Source organism: Colletotrichum karsti (genome assembly GCF_011947395.1).
Source record: "Colletotrichum karsti strain CkLH20 chromosome Unknown Scaffold12, whole genome shotgun sequence".
Lineage (NCBI taxonomy): Eukaryota > Fungi > Ascomycota > Sordariomycetes > Glomerellales > Glomerellaceae > Colletotrichum > Colletotrichum karsti.
In genome coordinates, this window is record NW_024065912.1 from 607,701 (window position 1) to 634,054 (window position 26,354).

The 26,354-nt window shown below is 49.9% G+C and overlaps 9 protein-coding genes across 9 annotated transcripts; 3 read left to right on the forward strand and 6 right to left on the reverse strand.

Moving 5' to 3' along the window:
* Positions 1-1,435: 1,435 nt before the first annotated feature.
* Positions 1,436-5,214, forward strand: CkaCkLH20_04567 (arabinan endo-alpha-l-arabinosidase a; the record flags this gene model as incomplete). Its single annotated transcript, XM_038887286.1, has 5 exons — positions 1,436-1,609; positions 1,658-2,148; positions 2,211-2,391; positions 3,506-3,587; positions 3,668-5,214. The coding sequence occupies 5 exons, from the start codon at positions 1,436-1,438 to the stop codon at positions 5,212-5,214; spliced, it is 2,475 nt and encodes an 824-aa protein (XP_038747452.1).
* Positions 5,215-5,859: 645 nt separating this feature from the next.
* CkaCkLH20_04568 (uncharacterized protein) lies at positions 5,860-6,234 on the reverse strand (the record flags this gene model as incomplete). Its single annotated transcript, XM_038887287.1, has 1 exon — positions 5,860-6,234. One exon carries the CDS (start codon positions 6,232-6,234, stop codon positions 5,860-5,862), a length of 375 nt encoding a protein of 124 aa, XP_038747453.1.
* A 1,157-nt stretch (positions 6,235-7,391) lies between these two features.
* On the forward strand, positions 7,392-8,066 carry CkaCkLH20_04569 (uncharacterized protein; the record flags this gene model as incomplete). Its single annotated transcript, XM_038887288.1, has 1 exon — positions 7,392-8,066. One exon carries the CDS (start codon positions 7,392-7,394, stop codon positions 8,064-8,066), a length of 675 nt encoding a protein of 224 aa, XP_038747454.1.
* An 863-nt stretch (positions 8,067-8,929) lies between these two features.
* On the reverse strand, positions 8,930-9,256 carry CkaCkLH20_04570 (uncharacterized protein; the record flags this gene model as incomplete). Its single annotated transcript, XM_038887289.1, has 1 exon — positions 8,930-9,256. One exon carries the CDS (start codon positions 9,254-9,256, stop codon positions 8,930-8,932), a length of 327 nt encoding a protein of 108 aa, XP_038747455.1.
* Positions 9,257-9,915: 659 nt separating this feature from the next.
* CkaCkLH20_04571 (uncharacterized protein) lies at positions 9,916-10,731 on the reverse strand (the record flags this gene model as incomplete). Its single annotated transcript, XM_038887290.1, has 2 exons — positions 9,916-10,093; positions 10,166-10,731. 2 exons carry the CDS (start codon positions 10,729-10,731, stop codon positions 9,916-9,918), a joined length of 744 nt encoding a protein of 247 aa, XP_038747456.1.
* Positions 10,732-11,264: 533 nt separating this feature from the next.
* CkaCkLH20_04572 (dienelactone hydrolase family protein) lies at positions 11,265-12,282 on the reverse strand (the record flags this gene model as incomplete). The annotated part of the gene is made up of 4 exons (XM_038887291.1): positions 11,265-11,467; positions 11,541-11,893; positions 11,953-12,079; positions 12,144-12,282. 4 exons carry the CDS (start codon positions 12,280-12,282, stop codon positions 11,265-11,267), a joined length of 822 nt encoding a protein of 273 aa, XP_038747457.1.
* Positions 12,283-13,422: 1,140 nt separating this feature from the next.
* Positions 13,423-15,042, reverse strand: CkaCkLH20_04573 (cyclohexanone monooxygenase; the record flags this gene model as incomplete). The annotated part of the gene is made up of 1 exon (XM_038887292.1): positions 13,423-15,042. One exon carries the CDS (start codon positions 15,040-15,042, stop codon positions 13,423-13,425), a length of 1,620 nt encoding a protein of 539 aa, XP_038747458.1.
* Positions 15,043-15,823: 781 nt separating this feature from the next.
* Positions 15,824-17,902, forward strand: CkaCkLH20_04574 (amino acid permease; the record flags this gene model as incomplete). Its single annotated transcript, XM_038887293.1, has 8 exons — positions 15,824-15,991; positions 16,051-16,126; positions 16,193-16,294; positions 16,350-16,439; positions 16,513-16,724; positions 16,778-17,252; positions 17,325-17,566; positions 17,669-17,902. The coding sequence occupies 8 exons, from the start codon at positions 15,824-15,826 to the stop codon at positions 17,900-17,902; spliced, it is 1,599 nt and encodes a 532-aa protein (XP_038747459.1).
* A 1,443-nt stretch (positions 17,903-19,345) lies between these two features.
* CkaCkLH20_04575 (zn 2cys6 transcription factor) lies at positions 19,346-26,217 on the reverse strand (the record flags this gene model as incomplete). The annotated part of the gene is made up of 7 exons (XM_038887294.1): positions 19,346-19,788; positions 19,841-20,024; positions 20,111-20,253; positions 20,301-20,574; positions 20,628-21,178; positions 25,422-25,659; positions 25,717-26,217. 7 exons carry the CDS (start codon positions 26,215-26,217, stop codon positions 19,346-19,348), a joined length of 2,334 nt encoding a protein of 777 aa, XP_038747460.1.
* Positions 26,218-26,354: the final 137 nt, after the last annotated feature.

Genomic DNA, 26,354 nt, shown 5'->3' on the forward strand with positions numbered 1-26,354 from the left:
AGGCGTGACCAAAGAATGTCCCGATGCACGGCAGTCGAGATATCGGAAGGAGCCCGACCCCGAAGCGGGCTCCGGTAGTGGCCCACAAAACCGGCTTACAACGATGAGACTTGCGGCTTATACGGCTTTTTCGTCACCATGCTTTTCAATTGTGTCGACTTCTTGGACAAGACGTTCGGAAAATCGAACAGAACTTGCTTGGGCTATGTCTGGGAACGCGAACGGATAGGTGGGAAAACAAGTACTCCGGTAGGTGATGCGAGGTCAGCATCGGAAGCTGAGTGAATGGAAACTCTGCACCAAGAATGTCTTCACATCGGAAGAAATCATTTTGCCTTATTCAGCCTTAATGAGAATACGACCGACTCAGGCTCTTAATTTCATTTCAATATGATCTTTGGCCACAGTGTAAATTATCTCAATACAATAATAGCAGCTGCTCTTTGAAGTCGCCCGGGATGTCACCCACCAATTCTTCATTCGGGTATCGTGCCCGATGTAGCTCCACCGCTGTGAAATCGCCCCAAACTCGACAAGCTCAAGAAGAGCTATTTCTCCGACTGGAGTGCACCCAATGCTCCAAATGAAGAAAGTACTTCGAGGTCACGGCACTCATGAGTCCGAGCCGAGGGGTCTGGAGTCAGGTCGATGTCCAGGGGCACGCGATGATGAGGTCGAGACTATTGAACGGCACAGCCCGTGGCACCGGCTCGGTCGCGCAAACCCGTGCTGGCAAGACGGATCAGTTTGATGATGTGCCGTCTCTTCTGAACCACCACCTTCGTGAGCGACACCTTACTTCGCAGACACGATTGATTGTCAACCTCCGTATGCCCAGTCCTTGCAACGATTGACATCTGCGGGAGGCCCCGATCCGCCAACGGCGTTCATGACAGCGCTTTGACCCCCTTAAGGCCGGGCGGAATGCGGGGGATGACACGCTGGAATGCCATTTTCATCTCGCTTCCTGGTTTCGACAGTCAGGGGAACCCCTTCTTCTTCCAATGGTTGGGCAGCGGATATGACAGTGAGCTGTCCATCATGCTTGACATGTCTCCAGAAGGAATCGCTCATTTTTCTTTCTTCTGGGTGAACAAGGAGACGGTTCGCGAAGCATAGCCCTCAAGGGGGTGTCATGGTTGTGTTTGGTCGACCGTCCGAACTCCTTTCTCGGGTGATGCGCGGAGACATGGAACCTGAACCTGGACCTGGACCTGGACTTGGCCAGATCGGACATGGAAAATGACGAGCTTCTTATAGCCAGGCATTGCCGTCTGGGGGAAATGCGATGCTGGGTCGACGGAGATCCTCTTGGTCTCTGCGACCGTTCATTGTTACCCTGCGCTGTCCCCCGGCAGGACGAAGAAAAAAGTCTGCGGCAGCCGCAGTATCCTCGTCCGTCTCTCACTGCGCCAGATGACGACGCTCAGCTCGAATGGACGACGTTCCTTTCGACGAACTCCCTCACGATGACTATGGCCCGTGGATGCTTGCTATTATTTGGGTTCTCGGGGCCGTGGCTGGGGTGTTTATGGGACTACGACTCTACTGCAAGTTTACGAGACAACGAGGGCTTTGGTGGGACGACCATTACATGATAGCTGGTTGGGTGAGTCAACCTAGCCATCACGGCTTCAAACGTTCTAACATATTGCAGCTGGCTTATTTGACATTTGGCGTTTTCATCACTATCGACGTGTCATACGACTTTGGGAAGCATAATTGGGACATCACGCCCGGCAACTGGTCCTGGCTTCTTCTGCACGCCAATCTCTCCGGCTCATTCTCCATCATCGCGGCATGTTGGAGTAAGACCTCTTTCGCTCTTACGCTGCTGCGCATCGCAAACGAACGCTGGATGAAATTCTTCATCTGGTTCATTGTGATCACCATCAACGTCGCCCTCGGTCTTAACGTGCTGTTCACCTGGATTCAGTGCTGGCCTGTCGAGAAGACATGGCGAACGGCATCAACTCCGGGTACATGCTGGCCCAAGAGCATTCCAATGAACTACAACGTGTTCACGGCGTCGTATTCTGGCGCTATGGACATCATCCTCGCGATCCTGCCGTGGAAGATCATATGGGGACTCACGATGACGAAGCGAGAGAAGCTGGGCGTTTCGCTCGCCATGAGCATGGGTGTCTTGTGAGCACTCGCCGCCTCTGAGTTTGGAACCGCAGCGTTCTGGTATCTAACACTTTTTCCAGCGCAGGTGTCGTGTCTTTGATCAAGATCAAGACCATCACCGCCATCGGGGCCTTCGACATCATCGATACCGTCGAGCTTGTGATATGGGGTGCCGCGGAAAGCGCCGTGACAATCATTGCAACATCGATACCTATACTTCGAGCCTTAATCCGGGACTACAAACCACCACCAGCGCGTTTCGTAAGCGACGAGGAGTCCATGCTGCGACGTCTTGGGGCGGCCTCGGTCCGAACGATGACGCTACCGACGCCGAGGGCAGCGGGGTTTAGAAGGTCCAAGTCGGATGTAGAGCTGAATCAATTGAACAGTGGTATTGGCGTAGCTTTTGGAGAAAAGAATGACTTGGCGTTGCAAGCATGGAAAGGAAGGGAGGTGACGGCCGATTCGAGGAAGGACATTGGAAACGGGGCGACGTTGTCCTCACATTTTGATGCTTTTGGGAGGGGCGTTGAGGCGCCAAAACAAACTCATGTGAGGAACTTCTCTCGAAGGATATGATAATGGTATCTTAAATCGGTTAATATGAGATAAACCTCAATCTTCACTTCGTGGGCGGACCGGAACCGAAGCCCATGTGTGTGTGTTAGAAGCTAAACTCCTAGGAACATTGAACTCCCGCATGGACAACTATTACGGCATCACTGCTATTTCTGCATTTCGCGCGTTCATTTTAATGGCAAAATTCACTGAAAATGACGCAGACTCATTAGAGCTAGCGCTCATCCTGAGCACAGCATTGCTCCTTTGAAGGCTTGACGTTTCGCGCCCAGACAGCCGATGGATCGGCTGTGGCTGTTGTCGCCAATCCTGCCGTTAAGTGTAGTCCGACTTGGCATGATGCCAGGCGTTCAGGTACGCAGAACCGCAGAGCAACTATGCGACCAAGATCTGACGTCTTGTGGCTCCCACATAATGTTGAAAACAAACGATTAATCTTTGTCGAGGTGATTTTGCTATTTACAGGCCTGTCTGCCCATCGATCGTACCCGCACTTCCCTCAGAACAAGCTTAAAACCGCTGCCATCCTGCAGTCTGGTGATCCCAGCCGCAAAGAACCACGACCTGGGTGATCCCTTCTCCCGCCCAGAATTCAGAGACAAACAATAACTGAAATGGTATTCTTGGCCATTCTTTTCCATTCTTAATGTGGAAGGACGCATTTTAGTCGGGGCTAGGCAGCAGAATTACTTAGAGAATAAGGGCGAGACGGTGGGATTGGGAGCTAGCGCTAGAATCCTTCTGCCGTCCATCGTCTGCTAGTTCAATAGTTGGTTAGTTCATGACCGTGCTTTAGCAGATGGATCGCAGAGCCCTTAAGAGAGCGATGTTCCCCGACGGCGGTGGCAAGATGAACCGGATAACGCATAAAGCATGTTGTGCTTCGCATCACAAAGTTCATCTCATCAATACTGACTTTCTCGGTTTCCAAATCATTCAGATGCTCCCAAACATCTAGCGAAGAAATTCACCATGAACATCTTAACGAACCTCACGTCTCTCTTCACAGCGATGACGCTTTCAAGTGGCGCCTACGCTGCCAGCGTCGCTCGTCCCGTACCTGACTACACAACATCAGAAGCCGGCAATCCTTTCGTCGACGGATGGTACGCCGACCCCGACACGGGTATCTACAACAACGAGTACTGGGTGTTTCCGACATCGTCATTGGCCTACGAGCAGCAAACTTATCTCGATGCTTTCTCATCGAAGGACCTGGTCCACTGGACCAAGCATCCCAACATCCTTATGAAAGCTGACGTATCATGGGCGCAAATAGCCATGTGGGCGCCCGCTCACATTGAGCGCAACGGCAAGTATTACATATACTTCGCTGCCAACGACATTCAGGAGGGCGAGACCAAAGTCGGTGGCATCGGCGTCGGGGTGGCAGACAAGCCTGAGGGTCCCTACAAGGATGCTATCGGCAAACCTCTCATCGGCGAATACCATAACGGTGCACAACCGATCGACCAGGACGTTTTCATCGACGATGACGGGCAGGCTTACATCTACTACGGAGGTCACGGACATGCCAATGTAGCCATGCTCAACGCCGATATGATCAGCGTTGGAAACTTCTCAGACGGCACCCAGTACAAGGAGATTACCCCGGAGAACTACACCGAAGGATCGCTGATGTTCAAGAGGAATGGGAAGTACTACCTGATGTGGTCTGAAGGCGGTTGGACTGGGCCAGACTATTCCGTATCGTATGCCATCTCCGACTCTCCTCTGGGGCCCTTCAACCGCGAGGCCAAGATCCTGCAGCAAGACGCCGCTGTCGCGACCGGATCTGGTCACAATGCCGTCATCAACGTGCCAGGGACCGACATTTGGTACATCTTCTACCACCGTCGCCCGCTCGGCGATAACGACGGCAACCATCGACAACTTGCGTACGACCGAATGTACTTCGACGACGACGGCAAGATCAAGCAGGTCACGATGCTTGTCAAAGACAACTTCGACGATGGGAACCTGATTGGGTGGAATACCGGGTTTGAGGGAAAGTTCTCTGTCAAAGACGGCCAGCTGAGCGCGGAAAAGACCTCGGCCTGGAGCGGCAAGGCACTTCAGAACACCGGGTTCGAGGACTTTGTCTTCGACATTGACATTACTCTGGTCGACCCGGACATCAACTCAACCGCCCGTGACTCGGGCGATGCGGGTGTTCTTTTCGGTGTTACCAGCGCTTCGTCTGGCATCGATAGCGTAACAGGGTTTTACGCCGCACTTGATGCATCTGGATCGGTGCTGCTGGGGCAGATGAATCAGAACTGGGTACAGCTGGCATCTACAAATATGACTGTCAAGGCCGATACGAAGTATCACTTGCGGGTGGTAGCAGTCAAGAAGGAAGTCAAGGTGTTTGTGGATGATATGAGGACGCCTAAGCTCACCTTTACGGTGTCGACGAGTACCAAGGGAACAACAGGAGTCCGCGTTTTCCGCACCGGTGCGTTATACGACAATCTTTCGGTAGCACACCCCGGAAATGCGTAAATAGGTCCGGGTTGGTGTTGGTTACAAGTACATAGGCTCACTTAATGTAATCAGGAATTCGAATGCTCAAACTACAGCTGAAGGGCCAAAAGCACAACCCATGATGAAAGAAATTGGTGCCGGAAACATTGCTGATTTGTCCGGATCCAGCGGCCGACGAACGGCCCCACCCAGGCGGGTCGATCTGCTCCGTTCTCCGTCCAGATCCGGCGGGCGTTCGCTGCCAAAGCAAACTGCTCAAAAGCGAATTTGGCTACATCAGCTCCGGGCCTATTTCTTTTTTGAGACGTTTTTGTTCGAAAAGCAGCAGTTCAGTGGTCTACAAGTTTAGAGATATTGGATTACGACGTCGCCCATAAGTTCCGTGGGCGATGCTATGTGAAGGAGATGTTCAAGTTTTCGATTGCAGATGGAAGTCTGTCATCTGAAAGTTTTTACGTCGTCGGAATAGTGATCATAAGAAGGTAATTTCAAAAAGCATTGCATGAATTCTAGCCCCATAGTGCAAGGTGTTGTAAGCTTCCTAGGAAGCAACGGTTTATGGCATTGGCTTGCTTCTTAATCATGAAGACTAGTAGACTAAGAATAGCGTTCTGTATTTTTCAAGACTCGTGCAATGAAACATAAAGGCTTGAGAATCGATTGTCACGTTGACGTTCCCTGACGCTCATTCTCCTCCCTCCGCACCTGTGCTCGAACCTCGCGCTCATGCGCTATCATTGGCAATGTACCAACTGGTTGACCAGAAACGGCGTCGATATGGAACTGGCGATTCTCGGGACTGATGCTATCGATAAAAGACTGTACCTTGAGCGATTTGACGTGGCCATAAAGATACAGAAGATGCATGGCCATGGTGCTTTGCAGGTGACTGTCGTGGGGGGCATCAAGCAGTTTGGAAATCAGACTGTTGGTCAACGCCGATAGTGATGGGAAAAAGTGATTCGACGAGGCGGCCCAGACAAGCTCGTTGGTGGAGAGATTCCAGTCGGCAGCCGGAAGGAGGACGGTGCTCACCATTTGATGTGGTACTGTCGGGTTGGGAGCTGGGGGGTTCAGCCGTCGGCGTCGGACTTCGGGGTGCCATAGGAGGAAATGGGTCAAAGTCTCGGGTGGTTCAGCTGCATCTGTCCAGCCATTCTGAACCAAGACCTGCCCCGCCTGTTCCATGTCGACCACAAGCAAATATAAGGAGAAAACGTCCGTAGGAACTCCGTGAAATGCCAGAGCATCCTCGAACCAGACAGTGCAAGGAATACCGGCTGCCTGGAGGAGTGTGCATGGCTGAAGTCGTGCGGAGGTTCGTTTGGAGGTTGCCATGTTGGTTTTGCAGTAGTAAGTGTGTTGTTGTTGTTGTTGGGTATAACGAGATGCGAAATAGAGGGCAGAAAAGAAGGGTTGCTGCCTTACATTGCCGCGGCAAATTGCTATTGTTGGTTTTGTAGTCCCGGTGGTGAAGCGACGGTGGAGAGATGCCTGTTGAACAGAACAGAGTTGACGACACTGGTTGCGCAACGGTTGCGTATTAGTGCCCATCAGCTGATTATGCACTGTCACGTGGTTCTAGGCAGCTTCGGTATCTCATTCGAAGAGCACCAGCTCACCGCGCCAAAAGTCTTGGGTTTCTGGAGGAGGCACTTACTTTATCATTTAAGTTTCGAGACAATGACGTCTTTCGGTAGCTATTATGAGGGTCATCAACGGTTCAGGTTGGATAAAAGCTTTGAGAGCGATTTGTCGTGCAACACAATGTACATGTAATAGCCCTTCCTTTTTCTATTTCATCTAAATTCTCACTATAACGTCAATAACGTACATATATGGAATATTTAGAAGGAAGAAAATCTTATTTTCATCAGCTTTTAGGCATCTACGGTGGCGTGAATGGCGTCGCCCTCGAGGTCGAGGCCCAGATGAGGAATTATGGTGTAGCCTGGAGCCTTACATGTAGTCTCTCACTTCATGTACACGAAGAGAAAGATCTAAGATTATGATCCATTCCATTCGTAATTTCAAGAAGCTGATCCCCATTCTTTCTCATCTGCCGCACCTTTTTAATCTTCCAGGTTGTACATCACGCGAAAAACAATTGCTTGATTTGTGTTCTCATCTTAGACTTATACGACGAGCAACATCCACAGATAAGCCAAAGACAAAGACAACAGACTCGGAAAACAATGTCCCAGTTGACGAAAAACGCTGCTCGTGCCGTGGCATATGCTATGGGGGATGATTGCTATGCCATTGTGGGAGGAGCTGCCTGCACCATGCTCGGTTCGGCTCGCGTAACCATGGACGTGGACTTTGTCGTGCCACAGGGACAAACCAAACTCGCACGGAACAAACTCCGGGATCACTCGGCCTTCCAAGTCGAAGTCAGGACCAATCACACCAGCTACGTTGAGGCCGGGGCGAATACGGTAGGGATTGAGATTCTTGCCCCTCCAGGAATGTTCAGAGACCAGTTCTCCGCCTCGACCCCTTACGTGCTGGTCGATAATGTCAGAGTGCTGAAACCGACATTGCTTCTGAATGCGAAGTGTGGATCCATTCTCGGCCGTTCCTCTGATTTAAAGAAGAGGTCGGATGCAGAGGACATCAAGTTCCTTCTCTCTTACATCAGCAGTTCGGGCATGTCTGTGGAATCAGATGTTCCAAAGGCAACTGACGAGCTCATCGCTTGGTTCAGTGGCCAGTATGGTGGCAAGGAGCTCTTCGAAAAAGCAGGTTTCGCAGTTCCGAACAGTATGTACCTCTTTGTCGACGTTTTCCCTTCACGAGATTCCGCCACGAAGCTAACCTCGTCCCCTTTTCACATCTCTTGTAACTTCTTCCGTCGTAATCATCTCTGACTACATACTGATCTGTAATGATTGTTAGGCAACTTAATTGCCTCCCGGTCAAGCGATGAACACACTTCCTCACAAGAAAGTCCTAGCTCAGGGCAGCTGATCACTGGCCCACGAGAAACCCGTTGGATACTAGATCCAGACCAAGATCGTTACTACCGTTACGTCAACGGCAAAGCAGAATGGGCTGCAAAATAATCTATCCTCCCCATGCCGGCCTAACATTATCTTTGTGTTCTTGCGCAACCGGCAGAAGTAGGAGCTTAGACGCCCGAAAGCCCTACCTCCGACGAAACCTGACAGATTCATTATTTCTCTTTTCGGCAAGGATGATTTGCTTTATGAGTAGACGCGGCTGTGAAGTATATTCATGCTGGAACAGCTAGTAAGGTCCTTTAGAGCAATGGCGACAGTCCAAACATACATACAGTATATACAGGAGATCGGGTTGAAATAAGGGAAAAAGAGAGGGAAGGGTAGGTTCTAGTGTGTAGGTGTGAATGGTTTTAAAGTTGATTTTTAATTTCTTGAGGTACTCCCTTTGCACATCCACCCACTCAATATGAAGTCCACACTCTTGGGGGCCGGCCGGATAGTGCCTTGGCCAGCGCTTAGCGGGAAAACAGAGACGACATTGATTACCGACGAAGCAATCGGACGGAAGCATGATATGGGTCTGCACCTCCGCCCAAGATATGTTTCTTCAGTCTTTTCCACCATGAGTAAAGTACTAGTCAATCTCAGAGCATCACTGCGGTTCTTCACAATCGCACACCTATGTGGGTAAAAGAAGAGAAAAGGAACAACGCATGTTGGCTTAGTCGTTACTCGAACACTTCGACTTCTATTTGCTTCAACTGCTTCCTTTAAACGGTAACCGTCTTAGCGTCCTCGCCAATAATGAGTACGGGCTGCTTGTTGCTGTAGTTGGGGACATCCGCCATGATCGTGGCGGTGTCTGCCGACGCGAGACCCTTCTTGACACTCTCGATGCTGTCCCAGTGGAGAATGCCGGCGAAAGCGTACTTGGGCTCAGCGCCATCGGGGCCGGGAGCGTACTTGGTGACGGACCAGCTCGTCACGCCGTACGGCTTCCATGTCGAGCCGGCCAGAGGCATGTGCTTGTTGACGTAGTAGTCGACGTCGTACTTGGCGTCGGGCTCGTTGGGGTAGAGGACGGTGACGGTGGCCATTTTGAGCGCTGGTTGGGGCGTTGCGACTTGAGGTTTATTCGAATGAACTTGAGTGGAGGTTGTGACGTTCTCTGTGGTCGATAAGATGAGTTGGTGAGGTAATTTGTATTATCTGCCGAACTACCGGGGCTCTAGACGACATAAATATCCCACTCTGCTTGTCCCCTCACTGACGTAACAGAACGACCCGACGACAACGAGCCACTGATTACCAATCGGTTGAACTATTTGCCCGTGGCTGCGAATCTAGCCTCCGCGGATTCCGGTGTGAATGGAGCCCTAGACAGGGAAGATGGTGGAGTCGATTTCGGCTTTTATCAGACGAGCGCTCTGCGCTTTGTCGGAGGGTCGGAGACAGTCATCGCAAGCCGCGGCACGTCTCCAGGACACCGAGGGAAGAGAAGCCTAATAAGTGGGGGTGGCCAACACACCGAAAGCGAAGTCGAGCGTATTCGGATTGGCCTGTTCGGATAACTTAACCCGTGGATGTAGGTAGGCGATTCGCTACTAGATGCGGAAGTTGGTGATGACTGCATGCTTCTCAAATCACCAATGTAAGCGAATGAGGGCAGTCTTTGTTATGGAGGTTTCATGATGCTTCTGACTGTGCTCTATATCGCAACGTCCCGAGCAGTTGTACCCAACCCGATCAGAGGCTGTCAAAGGCTAGTGCCACCATCGACACTCCAAGCCGCCCCATTCACGAATGTGCTCTTATCACTTAGAAGAAACATTGTGACATCTGCAACTTCTTGTGCTGTACCGACCAGAGTTGGAGCTGGTAAGTCGGGCACTCTTTCGAGGTTGGCGCGATGCATAGGTGTATCAATAGCACCTCTACTCATTGTTAGCATTATTTCTGCTTTGCACAGCCACCAACGCTAAGAGACAGAATGTTCATAGACTTACGGTAATACGCAGTTGACTCTGGCTCTATCTCCGACTTCCTTAGCTGCACTCCGCACCATGCCCAAGGACGCATGCTTAGAAGCGGCGAAGACGGCACCTCTCAAGAACCCCTGAAGAGAAAACATGCTCCCGACCTGAACGAAGCTTCCCCCGTGAGCCAAAACGCCTGGCTTGAGAGTTTCGGCGAAGACGTTGAACGCCCCTCTGACGTTGAGGTTTGTGATGAAGTCGAATTCCTCATCGCTCGTTTCCCAAATCGACTCAGTCCCGATATTGTGGCCTCCTGTACCTGCGAAGTTCGCAACACCATCGAGCTTTCCAAAGTTTGACTTGATCTCCTCCAGGTATCGCTTGACGGCTTGACGGTCGGTAACATCAACGGATTTGGTGAAGATACGACTTTGGAGTTTGGGATCCAGCTCGCTGTATATTTTCTCGAGAGCCGAACCGTTCAAGTCGCACATTCCGACTTTTGCACCTTCAGAGAGAAGTGTCAAAGATGTAGCAAGGCCCATACCGGAGGCCGCGCCAGTGACAATAATGACCTTGCCGTCGAAAGAAGACATTATGAGTAACAAGAAACGATGGTTTTGGGGTGAGATTGGCAAAGCAGACAAGACAAAGATCCAAAACAAAACGGATCTTATATACTTATGTATTCATTTGTATGAGCATTCTGTTTACTGCCTTGAGTCCATCAAGTCATCACCGTCAAAATGTGTGGGCGCCTCAGCTGTGTTCCAGCGCATGATTGGTTCCGCAACTCTGTGGTTTCACAGATGAGAGCGCGCTAATGCAGCCCGCTGACACCTTATCCTGTCACCATGCTGAAGAATAACATCTCGAAATTCAACGAGAACGTAACCGTCTGATTTCCTCATTTCATTCATGTATGTGGCTGACATACTGTATGTTATGAGTTACTAGCCGTCGAAGTATCAGTTCAAACACGTCAGCGGCCCATACTTTGACTGAGCATACCCCGCTCAATATGCAACTTGAGACAATTCACTCCAGTTAGAATCCGGGAGACTGCTAGTTTACGTTATCTTTAGCGTGCTGGTTTTGTGGTGTTGACTGCGACTCCGGTTTTTGTCGACTATACCCATGTCTCGAAGAATCTGACAGCTTGTAAGAAGGCGTCTTCTTTTCCGGCCTTTTCCACGGGAATGTCGAGGTTTGGGTGTGTTGCAAAACCATGCGGAACCCCACCGTATAAGTTCATGGTGAAGGGCTGACCAGTGCTTGCCATTGCCGCCTCTATCTCCATCCTTCTCTTGATCAGCATCCCCGTGTCTTTCTCTATTCATAGTGTTAGCAAGAAACTGAGACTGTGAAGCCCCTTAGCATATCCGCAGATGGAAATCAAACTCACCAGCAACAGCCAAGCTTGCAGGGCCGTTGATTGCTTTGATTTCCTCGTCTCCAAGTAAAGTTGGATGGGCCGCAAACGCTGCATTCACAGCTTTGCCTTGGGGGAGGCCGAGGGCTCGAAAGGCGTATCGTCCCCCGAAGCAATATCCCACCGCTGCAATCTTAGAGACCCCCAACTGCTCCCGCATGTATGATATCGCCGTTGAGACGATGGGATCGGTGACGCTCGGCCCATGTCTACCAAAGAACTCCGTGCCGTTGAAGCCGGACTTGGGATCTTCTGACCTCGGCTTCCCGTTGAAAAGGTCGGGGGCTATCGTGACGTACCCAGCCCGGGAGAAACTATCTGTCAGACTGTTCATTCATTAGCTGTGTCTCGAACATTTTACATCAGTGTAATAGGCCTGACGTACAGTTTGTTCTCTTTTGATTGAATGCCGAAGACATCTGTCAGAAGAAGGACCCCGACCAATGGTTTGTTAGGCGACCCCATGCCGTTGCCGGCTTGTTGGTCCTTGGGCTTGGCTTGGTATATATCAACTGCATGAAGTTAATATGCTTTCTCTAAGAAACGCTGTGCGAAAAGAAAAGACTCATTACTTACGTCCATTGTGATTAACCATCTGGCCCACCGGTGTGCCCGAGAACGCCAGGAGAGACAGGTCTGCCACAAAAGCATGCCCTACTCCTAGCAGCGAGAGACTGACCAGCAACACTGCGAAGATACCGTCGATAAACATCATGAGTCTCGTGATGCACTCAGACCATCGTAGTAGCGGTTGATCTTGACAACACGCCGTACTGGGAGACTCAACTGGGGCACGCCCGCAGTTATATCGCTCGCGGCATGGTCGCAAAGAAACTTTTCACTCTGGAAACAGCGTGTGCCTCGGGAATATACTTCGAAATAAACCTTACGAGACTTTGACTCAGGTATAATCTGGACGAACGATGGCATCAAGAGCTTCAGCTTCTCAAACCGAGCCAACAGGAGATTTCTCGGCAAGGCATTTCAGATGAGTCGAGCCGACATCGTGGTTATCAAGTTTGTTTCGTCGGACGAAGGAATCAGATGAGGGGTAGCGGTATGATCATCAGATGGATCGAGCCAACGAAAGCCATCGTTTCATTGACTCGAGATATTAAGTTGAGCCCAGCCAGGATGAGTTAGCAGGTTTCAGACCTGATTGGTTGCTGCTGCATTGTTTCGATCCCGTCTCAGTCGAAGCTCGAAAGTATGAATGGTCATGAGAGATAGCCGACGGCTTTCAAAAAGATGATTCTCCCCGATCGTACTGTTCCAACAATGGAAGCTGGCAAACAATGTACTATGCAAAACTTCTATCTTGAGTCTCGACCTTGAAGTTTACTTGAACGAGTTCATTTACAACGGAAACGCGCTAAACAGAGCCGAAAGCTTTTACAATGATCGTGAAGGATACCCAATATTACGACTGACACCATATTGCGCAACAGACATGCGTATTCTTACCAAATACCTTAGGTAAAGGTAAAGCTGGTTAGGACTCATAATTGCTAGTTCCCATCCGTCAGACAATTTGAACATCAATCCCTTATTTCCTGTTGATGTGGTTGCGGGTCATGGCTGAAAATGCAGTGTCAGGGGACCGGATATGCTTCCGTAACTCTGTATCAAACAGAACATAGTTGCTACGTAGTCATATTCAGGAGTTCTGAACTTGAAGCAATGTAAAACATCAATAAGTTTACAATAATACTCATGTACCGCCTTCGTTCCGCTCACAGTGGCCAAGTATAATTGCTTTCCAAGGCATGTCATTTACCACACGTCAATTCTTGTCAACATTTCTACTTTCCCCTTGTTACAGCGTCCAAAAGTTGAGACTGCAATTCCTAAGCAGCTAATCTATGCTGAAACCAGCGAGACCATTCGCATAACACCCATCTAAAGCCTGTTGATACGCAGGCAAGCCAGCCATGTAGTTCAAAGCCTCTCTAGCCTTCCCAGGGATATTTCCACCCATGTACCACGTCGTTTTATTCCGTGGAAGAAGCGTCGCGTTGCATATCTCAGTAGTTCGACGGCTCCAATCCTCTTCTGCGTCGGACTGCGCGTTGATCCGCGTGTATCCATTACTTCGAAGGTGCACCAGAGTCCGAATGATCCAGTCGCCCTGGATCTCTGAAACCACCGGCCCGGTAGCCGAAGCCGTCGGGCTCTGAGGTCCGTAGAGGAAGAACATATTGGGAAAACCGCTGCTAGCGCAACCCAAAAAGGTACGAGTTCCGGTACTCCAAACATCGTTCAGCAACTTCCTCTTGAGGCCACGAATGTTGACTCTGGTAAAGCTGCCGGTGATTGCGTCAAAGCCCGTGGCGAGCAGTAGAGCATCCAGCTTATGGAGCGTTCCATCAGACATCTGCACTCCCTCTGGAACAACTTTGTCAATTGGATTCTTCTTGAGAGCCACTAGTTCGACGTTGCTCTGACTAAACACTTCGTAGAAGTTCTGCTCAAGTGATGATCGTTTCGTACCGAAAGGATATGGTGGCTTCTCAGGTGCAAGGTTCTCGATCAACTCGGGATCGTCTATGGGCAGTCGCTGACGGACCTTGTCCCGCCAGAAATTGTAAAAAAGGTGATTCGCTGCCAGGTCTGTGTTGAAGTCCGCATAGTTGCCGTGCGTTGGTGCAAACCCTCCAAGGCTCCAAAGGTGCTCAAAAAGAGCCTGTTGCTGTTCCGGTGTATCGTCCATGGCCCTTCTATTAACGACTGGAAAGGTGAAGCCAGCCTTGGTCTTCTTCATTTGCGAGAAGAGCTCCGAGTATCCTGATTTGCTTGGTGGATCTGATGCCCACGTCTTCTGTCTCATTGGCATTGCGCAGTTTGGAGAGCGCTGAAAGACGACAAGCTTTCCTGCATCTGGCCCTAGCTCTTGTACAAGCTGCACACCAGTTGCTCCAGTTCCAATAATGCCGATCCGTTTCCCTGCAAGCTCGGGTTGTTTCTCTGGCCAACGGGCGGTATGGCATGAGAAACCCTGGAAAGTGTCTAGCCCCTTGATGTCAGGGACGTACATCTTGGCAGCAAAGCCCATGGCTAGCAGCAGAAAAGGAGCTGTGGCCTCATGTCCGCTGCCGGTCTGGATGGTCCACGCGTTCGTCTGGGGGTCGAAGGATGCGTCAGTCACCCTGGCGCCGAAGGTGACGTCTTTGCTGAGATCCCACTTCTGGTCGACGAACTCGAAGTACCTGACCATCTCTTCCTGACTGGGGTATTTCTCGGCCCATTCCCATTCTTTCCATATCTCGGGATCGGAAAACTCGTAAAAAGGGGTATCGGTATCAACACGGGCACCGGGGTAGCGGTTGTGCCACCAAACGCCTCCCAGGCCGTGACCTTCCTCGAATATCTGTGCCCGGAATCCCTGCTTTCGCAGGTTCCGAAGAAGGTAACAGCCGCCGAAGCCTGCCCCAATTATGATTACGTCCAGGGGACGGTTGTCGACGTATGACGGCATGACTGATTGCTAATGTGAGATTGCAAATAGATCAGTCTGAGATGGAAGGTAGGTGTATCAAATGATGGTGTTGGAGGATATCAATTTGATGCAGAAGATATCAGCGTAAACTGTTCGTGAATCTGGTCTTATTTATCTTGATGTAAATGATTGTTTCGACTATCTCTCGGCAACGTCCCGTCAATCGGATATGCTCGACATACCTGGATGCTAGATCCGATTGCATGTCATCAGACTTACGGAAATCGCATCCGGTCATTGTCTAATACACGATGAATACAGCTAATCACAGTCGAGTGCTGTGTGACAGGCCAGAAGCTCTGGCTGGTGTCGGTGATTGCACTTGTGTCGGCGATTGCAACGTGCTCGGATGCGTTTCCCGTAGCGTGAAGCTATCGTGTAAGCCCAGTTTCCCGCGAGGAAAGTGGAAACGCGGGGAAAGCGGGTCTGTCTATCTGCAGACCAAGATGCCAAGATGTTTAGGAAATAAGAAAGGCAAGGGATGCCGGTTGATGTCAGCTTGGCAGATAGCTGCATGCCGGGGAGAACGCAGATGTTCCAAGATAGTAGAGATACCAAGGGGATATTGGTTGGGACGCTCGGCTTGGTATATGTGCATGGGCTGATTGGCTGCCTCTTATCTCGGAGTACAAAACAGACCATATCCCTAAGCCTCTGCTTTTTCTGTACTCGTGCAGCTCAATCGTTGTTCATTCTTATCAAAAGGCACCATTTGCATATTCTTCAAGTTCTTAGACACAATCATTACACGGGTGGCACAATGACAGTCACCGATCACTCCCCGCCAATTGTGAATGAAGAGAAGTTGGACGTCGATAAGAAAGAGCCCTTACATCCGACCAATAGTGTGGTTGAAGGCCAGTCGCAGCAACTGCAGGAGGACCGAAATGGTCAATTTCATCGATCGTTCTCCCCTCGCCAAGTTCATGTGAGTAGCTTTCTATCTTCTCACTGAAGACCCTACTCTAATCTGAATCTTTGCGATAGATCATATCCCTCGGATCAAACATTGGAAGCGGAGTATTCATCGCAACTGGCAAGGCCTTGGCTACCGGCGGCCCAGGTAACATGGTTCTTGCGTACCTGATGGTATGCAGCTGTGTCTGGGCCGTACTCCAATCGCTATCAGAGATGACGATCGCCTTTCCTGTATCTGGAAATTACATTGACTATGCTGATCGCTGGGTTGACCCGGCGCTTGCTTTTGGTGCTGGTTTTGCTGAGTGGCTCGGTAAGTTGCTGTAAGGCCAAAGCGAGATGATGTTCAAGTATTGACCATGACGAAGGATGGACCGCCATTGTAGCAGCTGAGACAGGATTCTTCCATGTGCTGATCCAGCTATGGGCACAGGAATCCTTCCCTTTGGCCGGATCGGGTACGTCAAACCACTTGCCTTCCGTATCGACCATTCAGACGGATTATGGATGCTAACTCAACCTCGCGGACAGTGTCGATTTTCCTTGTCGCCTGCTTCGTCATATTTCTCCTCCCAAATAAAGCATTTGCGTGGTTCGAATACTTCACGTCTCTGATCAAGATCTTCCTCTTCCTGATCATCATTGTCCTGTCTCTGGCTTTGGTACTTGGAGCCGGACCGAACGGCCGCATACATCATGGAGAGACGTGGACGCAACTGCCTCCATTCTTGAATGGGTTCACTGTAAGCCCCAAAAGACCTTATTTTTGAGGGACTTGGCGACTGATTTGTCTCAGGGCTTCGCAAATTGCGGCCTACTTGCTACTTGGGCAGTTGGTGATCAAGTCTTCATCGGCATTATGGGCGGCGAGGCGGCGAGTCCACGCTTTTCGATGGCCCATGCGACGAAACTCGTACCCTTTCGAGTCAACTTCATCTACATGATCAGTGTTGTTTTTATCACAATATTGGTACCTTCCAACGATGAGAGACTGCTTGGCGGAAGCGGCGTTGCAGCTTCACCTTTCATTATCGCCGTTGAGAATTCCGGTATTAGGGGAATCTCGTCACTGCTGAATGCTGGAATGTTGTTTGGTGTGTTGGCGATCGCCGCCGAATCAGTCTATATCTCTTCCAGAGTTCTCAGATCCATGGCTCACCAGAAACTTATCTCCGAGCGCCTCGCGAGGGTAGACTCAAAGGGACGACCAAGACTCGCGCTTCTCATCACTTGCGCTGTAGCGATCATCCTGTCATACATCCAACTCGCATGTAAGCTCAAACCCTGTCTGACAAGCTTTTTAGGCCTGGCTGGACCTTTAGCTAACTCTAGTCTCTGCTTAGCTGCTGGACTTGAAGTTTTGAACTGGTTGATATCTATCACCAGCGCCTCATTCTTCACGAACTGGATCATCATCTCTTTCACCAACTGGCGCTTCCATGGAGCTCTCAAGGCACAGAATGATCCGCTATTCTCCCAGACCTATGCCTGGCGGTCTGCCGCTTGGCCGCTGGCCCCAGCATGGTTGATGCTCGTCTCGTTGATTCTTCTGGCTTCATGCCTTATTTGTGGCATTGACGTGATAGTAAGTTATGAGACTCAGCAATCCTTATGCCCTTTTCCGTTTACGCGTATGAACATTTTTTCTTGCCCGGTACACCTGCTGATGGTATTTCTGCGACTCCAGGGTAGCGATTCATTCAGTGCAAAGAATTTCTTCCAGTACATGATAGGTTTCCTTCTCATTGTCATATTCACGGCCGGATACAAGATCATTTACAGAACACCATGGCGAGATCTCAAGACCGCTGATTGCATCAGAGGCCGACGTAATTTGAGCGTGGAGGAAATCAACCAGTTGGACGACTACTACAAGATGTCTAAATGGAGAAGGTTCCTAACATACGTACAACTGTGGTAGAAAGAGAATGAAGCTAGTACCACACAAAATTCAAACAATTTCGTTGAAAGCAGCAGTTTCGTTCCATCCTCCTGCTGAACCTTTGAAATGCAAATTCCGAGCTAAGCGCGCACCGCCTTATGCCAACCAGGACCCCGCGACCCCATTTCAGCTGTTGCTTGGCAGAGCTTCATACCAGCAAGAAAACATGTTTGATTTCTCTCATGTCGTGCACAAGGGGGTGCTATCTCTCCCGTGTCTGTCCATGTTTTATGCTGTTATCGTAACAGCCGTCGAGGTTATGTGACCGCCAGTGCAAGTCACCGACTGAATGGCAGTACATTGCCGTAATCGCTCGCTCAGCGGACTTGAAATCTCCGAATATCTCACCACTCTAAACGAAAATATGAGGTTCAAAGATCTTTGTCCAATGAGTAATGTTGAGTCCTGTCGAGCAATACGCCAATTACGCCGAGAGAGATTCCTCCCACCGGCACGTCGTCCAGTACCGGTTCAAAGGTTACACTGATGGCCATACTGCAAAGATCTTACCGTCTGCGCCACCCGGTGAATGCTTGAGGGTTCACTGGCACCCGTCATGCATGAGTTACAAGTCACATAGGTAGATGATTGGTTTACGTGAACTACGGTGATAATCTCGATATCGGTGATGATGTCGGCGTTAACAGGCCAGTGTCGGAAACCGCATCCGGCGCACCCTTCCTGGTATGTCCAAGACATCAGACCTCTGTTCGAGCACTGAAAGTCAATTCAATACAGCTACATATCGTTTGGAATTCGATGGGCTTATATTTGTCGTGAAACATAGAAAACGGAACCTTTCGGCTAGGCATTCCTACGATGTTGTCGCATACAAGAACTCACATGGTTCGGTGCGGTTGCGGGACATACATGCTGAGAAAGTCAGCGCGGAACTGATAAATTTCAAATAGCCGTAGGGACTTATGTTTATTGCCCGTATTTGCGTGACCAGTAAGCCTGAATCCCCGTCAACTCGACCTGGAAGCGCACGCCATCGCTTACGTTTGTTTTACGCTAGAGAAGCCCATCTCATTGTTGCCACGAAGATGAGTGCCAAATATTTGGGCTCTATAACCTTTCAACATTACTTGGGTATCAATGGAGATCAAGACTCCAGTGATCTCAGGCTGGGTCCGGGATGACATCCGCTTTATATCAACGGGTATTCGATTTCAAACCTTTGGAAGCGAGCATGAAACCGTAGCAGGCTTCCAATGCTTCAAGTTGGCTGCACGCGCACTCATTGACTCAGGAGAATCCCAGCCGATTAACGTACTATCGAATTCAATACAGTCGAACACGTTTGAATTTTGTTTTCGAATCTATGTGGAATGAGTCCATCGTGGGTGATAGAAGTAGCAGCTCCTTGGATCGTTGCATTCTACTATATACCCTAGTTTTTCTCCTTCGCATACCTGGTACTCAGTGTGAGCCGGAGGCCGACATTGGGCGGCTAAGACTATCAATATCCAATGAGTCTGCGAGCTGCATCAACTGCTCGGTGCTTAGTTCGAAATGAAGACCGAATTCGAAGTCATCCGTGAGTCCAATTCCTAGGTCTTGTGGATCCGGCACCGGGGCGTTAGGGTTGATGTGTGTCATGACATCTGAGTCGTAGTCTTGCAGCGGCAATATTTCTTGGCCGTTCGCTTGCAGATGGCTCAGGTACCCCTCAAGCTGTTTGAGTTCGGATACAATCATGCCAGCAATTTTATTTCCATGTGAGGTCATTTCGTCGAAAAGAGTGTAAGCTCGTTGTATCAGCTGAAGATAGTCCGGGAGTAATGTTGGATCAATGGCGCCCCCCATAAGAATAGCAATAGTCGCTGTGAATGCTGCATCAAGATCAAATGCCAAGAAGTTCTCTGGATAGATATCAATCAATATGGCATCATCATCCTCGTCAGAAACGCTTACCTAGCAAGCCTTGGTTGAGGAGGCGAGACAAGATCTTGATGATTTGACAACAAGACTCCATGCAAACCTGAAGAAGGCCCCTGACGCTTTCAGACTGAGCCCAGCGCATTGGTGTCGCTTGTGATTGCCCTAGCCTAGACTGCAAGAATATGAAGAGTAGTGGCCTGGTCGTCAATACAATGCACTGAAGATTCAGTTAGTAACGATCCATGTTCTTGAAACGTGAAAATAACTCGCCTGATGATATTGAAGATGCAAATGTGCCGAAACTCGTGAGACGCCAGCCGTGTTTTCGCTTGAATTGATATCAAAGAGATCATTCAGCTGACCAGCCACGCCAGCCATACTTTGCAGGAGAGACTTGGTAGCACTAAGATAGCGACTGTCGAGCTGTCCATCAATTCCATACACACCTGTTTCCGGTCAGTACCTGACATTTCTCTACCCCGAGAGCACTTACTTCTATGAATTTGGCCCATGATTTGCGCCAATTTCACCTGGACTTGCATCACGCTTGCCCTTTGACCTTGGTCGGATTGAGAAGGGTATGGTGTACATATGTTTTCATCCTGAATGAACAGTGGCACCCCCAAAAGAGTAGAGAAATGTCGTTCGAGCACGTAAATCGTCCACCACATCATCCGACACCTCTGGACATAAGCATCGTCCAGGTACTGCCCCTGCATCTCGGTGTACATCCCCCCTTCAAAGGCGAGGCTGATGGCTTGTGATATCTGATAATGTCAACGTTTTGTTCATAACACCGGTGCCCTTGGTGTTGACCTACATAACGATACGCTGATGTACGGCAACTGAGGCAGTGCAAGTACAGCGCTGCAGAACACAGAACTTGAGCCTTTTCCACAAAGTCGCAATGAAAGAATGTGAAGTCTGGCATCAACTTCATTGCTTGGACGAAGAGCTCCAATCCAGGAGGCGTTTGAGACCTTGATGTCTGCACCACGAACGCTTTCCCAAAGGCTAGGATGATCAAATAATGAACATACCACAGACGAGATAAATCAGGGTGTTTTGCTCCGCTCTCATGGAATATTGCGAATTGCTTCATGAAGCTCTCTTCTTCGAACAAGTAGAACAGACGGCCGCAGCGGAACTTGAATGAGTTGATCAGGTAAATGGCGAAATCCTGAGTCGGTAGGTTGGATGGACTGAAGTCGTCGCGGCCTGATGGTGTTCTGCTTCCGTCCCACTTGAGATCATACACCTTTGCGTCAAAGAAAAGATCGTCAATTCTCAGAGGGGTGCCTGTGACAGCTTCGTGTGTCATGGTCAGAACTCGGCGACCAAACGCCCAGTTGGATGAAGTTCCCATGAACACTTCTCACCGTCAGCAAGTCCGATCAACAGCTTATGCGAATAAGACGCACTAGGAGAGCCATGAGGGCCTGGAACCCAGTCTATAGTATGGAACGCTAGAGGGTTCGTAAGTGGTGCTTCGGCAACATCGCCAATTGCGTGGTTCACTGTTGCTGCTATAGAAGATGATGGCGTAGCAGCCGCAACGTCTAGAGTGTTATGATTCATATCCAGAGAGCTTTCCGTGAAAGCAGTGGTTCCATCATCTACTAGACTATTAGTAGGATGTTTAACTCCAGCAAGCGATGAGTCTAATCCTTATTTTCACTCACACATATCCGGGCTCATGAGCTGATCGAGATCTGTCGTTCCGCGCGTATTTTCATGAGGCCCATGCCTCTCATATTCCGCAAGTTTCTCTTGAAGTTCCTTGATGTACCTTTCATAAATCTTGTCAGTATCATATTTGACTCTCGTAGGAATGCAATCGTACTCTCTGGTGACGACGACCTTCTGCGACTCATCGGGGAAATGACATATTAAGTCCCTTTTGCTGCATTGCTGACAAGGATCAAGTCCAGAGCACCTGATCTTTTGATCGCGGCATCTCGTGCAACTTCATAGACAAGGCCTGTCAGTGAATGTTACTCAGCATCAACATAGGTAACCGTACGCCTTTGGCACCCGCTTCCGTGGCGCTCGGTTTCTTTTCAAACTACTTCTGGGAGGCATTTGCGCCAGGTCAACAGTTGAATCACAGCCGTGAGGAGATTCTTCGGATACGGGTTGCGATGAGATCTCAAGATGTTGTACACAATGATTTCGCATGTATCTACGAGCGGGGAAGCCAAGTGGAGCGATAGGGGAAGTCAGCCGGCCTCCGGACAGCACCACAACGCCGTGCACTAGCCTATTAAGAAGAAGGGAAGGTTTCCCCGGTGTCAACGACTGCCTCGAATTTGACGACAATTGACTCCATTACTCAACCGTTGCCAATATTTGAATGCGACGATCTGAGGCTACATCATGTGCAATATTTTTGCTGATCATTCAGTTTCAAGTGAGATAATTGAAGATGCACCCTTTTGCTAGGGGCGGCGGGTAAGATAAGGTGATTTTCTACCTCAATCAGCTCTCCTTTGCCACCCACCGTCGTGATTGTGCAAACTCACGAGTGGGGGGACATTGATTAGATTGATTCTTGAACGCTCAGCGCCTCAGAAAGAAGCTAAAGAGTAGTGGAGGATGCTCATATGAGGTAGGTACTAAACAGACAAGACCTCGTGCTGGTGCGATTTATTCCAAGTTCACGCCTTTTTCGCACGAATCTTTCGCCTTGTTTTAGCACTATGTACTAGAGTGGTTTTCACGAACTAGAGCGCGCGGTTCTTTGCCGCCAACCTCGCGATACTCGATCTCCGAGGGGGCCCCGCGTCAATCCCCAGCCTCTCGGGGGTTGGAGCACAAGAAACGGTTTGGCCCACGATGATTGGTTCAACGAGCTAATGCGATGCTTCAAATGCGGGGCGCCAGCTGATCGGTCAAGGTTCATGTCCTCGGACTTCGGATACTCCGACTGCTGAGGCAATCTCTCGGGCCATTCCGTCATCCGGAGCTGGGTGCCAACTTCAAATGTTTCGTCGGGAAAAGTATATTTGTACTTTGCCGAACGACATCGTTTTCCTTGTGCACGTCAGAGTTCTCTGTCGCGTCAATTAAGCTCGCAGCAGTCGAGCCTTTTGTTTATAACTATGGCGTCTAAACCGTCCGGAGACGAATCAGCGTTGCTGTTGGCTCCAGAGTCTCAAGAACAACATGCCGAGAGCGAGACTATGGCACAGGCGGACCGGTCGAATAAAACCCTCGACGACATTGTCGCCGAATTCATCGCCTCCGAACACAGGCTGACGTTCCGCCAAGCCATCAGTATCTACTACAAGGCCGTCCTCTGGTGTTTAGTTATCTCAACATGTGTCATCATGGAGGGCTACGATCAAATTCTTGTGCAAAGTTTCTTTGCCTATCCGCAGTTTCAAATCAAGTTTGGCGAGTATGTAGGCAAAGGTCCAACTGGTTATCAGCTTAGTGCGGCCTGGCAGGCAGGTCTGTCTAATGCCTCGGGAGTTGGAGCTTTCTTTGGTGCGCTGCTCAACGGGTTTGTTTCCTCACCCGCCTTCTAGATCAAACAGGCGATATGTTGGCGAAGAACGAACTAACACAATCAACAGGCCACTCGTGAGTCGATTTGGTCATAAATCCGTTCTGCTGGCAGCTTTGTGCAGTCTCTCGGCCTTCATATTTATAACATTTTTTGCTCCTAATCCAACCGTTCTCTGCATCGGACAAGCTCTCGCTGGCTTTCCATGGGGCATCTTTGCCACAACCGCCCCGGCGTATGCCTCGGAGTGTTTACCAACAATTCTCCGCGTCTACTTCACCAGCTTTACAAACATGTGCTTCATCATCGGACAGCTGATCGCAGCAGGTGTGTTGCGCGGGTTTCAGTCTCGCCAGGACGAATGGGCTTTCCGCATTCCCTTCGCAGTCCAGTGGATTTGGCCCGCGTTTCTCATCCCTCTCGTGGCTTGCGCACCAACGAGTCCCTGGCATGAGGTACGATATGGGAACATTGAAGCTGCAGCAAAATCCCTTCGCAGGCTACAAATAGAATCGCCGCTGGCGGATCCAGAAAAGACGCTGGCTATGATCGTCTATACAAACGAGCTTGAGGAGCGGCTTGAAGTCGGGACGACATATTGGGATTGTTTCAAGAACTTTGAGCTGCGACGAACGGAGATCGCGTGCATGGCGTTCATTGGGCAGCCTCTTGCAGGCCTCAACTTCGCATGTGAGTAGCCAGATGGCCGTATGCCTTTTACCAACTCATCTAACAAGCCTGGCATTTAACAGACAACTCCACATACTTCTTCGAGCAAGTAGGACTACCTACGGCGACTATCTACTCACTGAATCTGGGCGGTACAAGCCTAGCCCTCATCGCGACCTTTCTCAATTGGTTTATCCTCATGCCGCGCTTCGGCCGCCGGACAATATACTTATCGGGAGTAATAGTTATGCTTCTCGCACTACTGCTCATTGGAACTCTTCAGGTATGGGAGAATCGGCAAGGGGTGGGCTATACGCAAGCGGCTTTGTGTCTTTTCTGGACATTTGTCTTTCAACTTTCCGTCGGTCAACTTGGATGGGCATTGCCTGCCGAAGTTGGGTCAACACGGCTACGCCAAAAGACAGTCTGCTTGGCGCGTAACGCATACTACGTTGTCAATGTTTCGGCTTCTGTGCTTCAGTCATACTTCATCAACCCAACAGCCTGGGATTTCTCAGGATACACAGGTACGTCAGCGGCTATCATTCTATACGACAGTTGCGGTCCATCGCTGACATGGCTCCCTATTTGTGTAGCATTTTTCTGGAGCGGCACATGTTTCCTCTTACTGGCCTGGGCATTTTTCAGGCTACCGGAAACAAAAGGGCGAACGTACGAGGAGCTCGATCTGCTATTTGCGCAAAACGTGCCTGCTCGAAAGTTCAAAGAAACGATTCCTGGTCAGCATGATTAGGCCATACTAGATAATTTTGCAAGAATAAAACATGGAAAGCAAAATTGAATCCCACTAGACTTTGAGATTATTCAAGGAAGAGGTGTTGTTATGCGAAACATCCCATCTTTATAATGACAATCACACTGATGGCATTTCGCGAGTGGAACGGGTTGTTGTTAAATAGAGAACTACGACCACCTTCACTGCTACGACTTTTTCTTTAAATTAACGAATGAGCCATATACGTTCGGCCTTCAGTCACAAAAGACTCAGGTCATGCTCGTTGGGGACGAGTGCATAGACAGACCAAATGACAACATCTATTGCCGTGCTCTCACAGTCTGTGAATCTTCTATGGTTTGTTTCTACATTTTTCAATCACAACATCTAATACATTTGAATTAAAAGACATGGGTATAGGAAAACAGAATAGAAACGAAGACGAAGACGCGATGATATGGACGGAAATAATCGCTGAACACCCGGAAATTATGCCAAGGAGACGATAAGAACTGAAGAAGATGTGAGAGACAAGGAGAAACAGGACCAGCCAACACGAAAACCAAAGGAAAAACAAGAAAGCATCATCGGTCAAAACATGATCAAGATGCTTCCAACAAAGTAAGCAGAAAACATGACCCCCTTACTCATGCGGGCTCTGACGTTACTGCCACTACCTACACGTTCGACAAGCTTATTACCTAGAGCGTTGATGCTCTTCGAAAACTCATCGGCATTGGAAGCAGACCAGTTGGCGCCGGTTGCACCAGGGACTGCATCGTTTCCGGTGAATGCGATGTAAAGGACGTCGTTGATATCATGTCCCTGATTGCCATGGACGCCGTTGCCGAAGCATGCAGTTGCGAGGGAAATGGAGGCCTCGCCAACCATAGCTTGGGGGCCATCGTCGCCATTGGTATCGCCCCAAATGCCGTAGTACTGGGTGAGAGTCAGTATTTTGCGTTCAAAGATCAGTTCAGCCAGTTTTAGACATACCATTGAGTTGTTGCAGACGACAGCCATGATACTCAAGGGTTCAACGCCGTGCTCTTGAGGATCGAAGTTCGGCCATCCACTCTTCGTGCCACTGTTGCCGAAAACGACATACGGGTGGATGTAAGAGTTGAGGTCGCCTTTGCCATATGTGCCCAAGGTGTCCATGAACGTCGTCTGAGACTGGGTGTCGGTGGAAAACTGGCAGCGGCCATCGCCAGAAGTCTGGGCGCCATCGCAGTCGATGTCCATGTTGGCCAGCTGGCCATCCTTGCCCTGGATGTACATGATCTTGTAATCGTCCAAATAATCGCCGCAATAGCCAAAGTCTCCACTGTCGCCTTCCATGCTGTGAAAACCGCCCTTCAGCTCGTGGCGGCATTCGCCTCGATTGCGGACATGGTCGTAGAAGTCCTTGACATTACTCGGAATCTCCAATGCCAGAACCGATGGGGCCACGGAGGCGATAATGGCGAGGAGGACGCCGGCTCGTGGAATAACCATCCTGAGAGAGGTGAGCCGATGGACCTGGTAGAGAGGATGAGGTGAGACGGCAGTTTCGGAGCTGGAGATGTAAGGATTTTGAGTCGCGCTTTGGTAGCACGTGATGCTGTGAGCACGGTTTCTTGCAGCGCTACGGG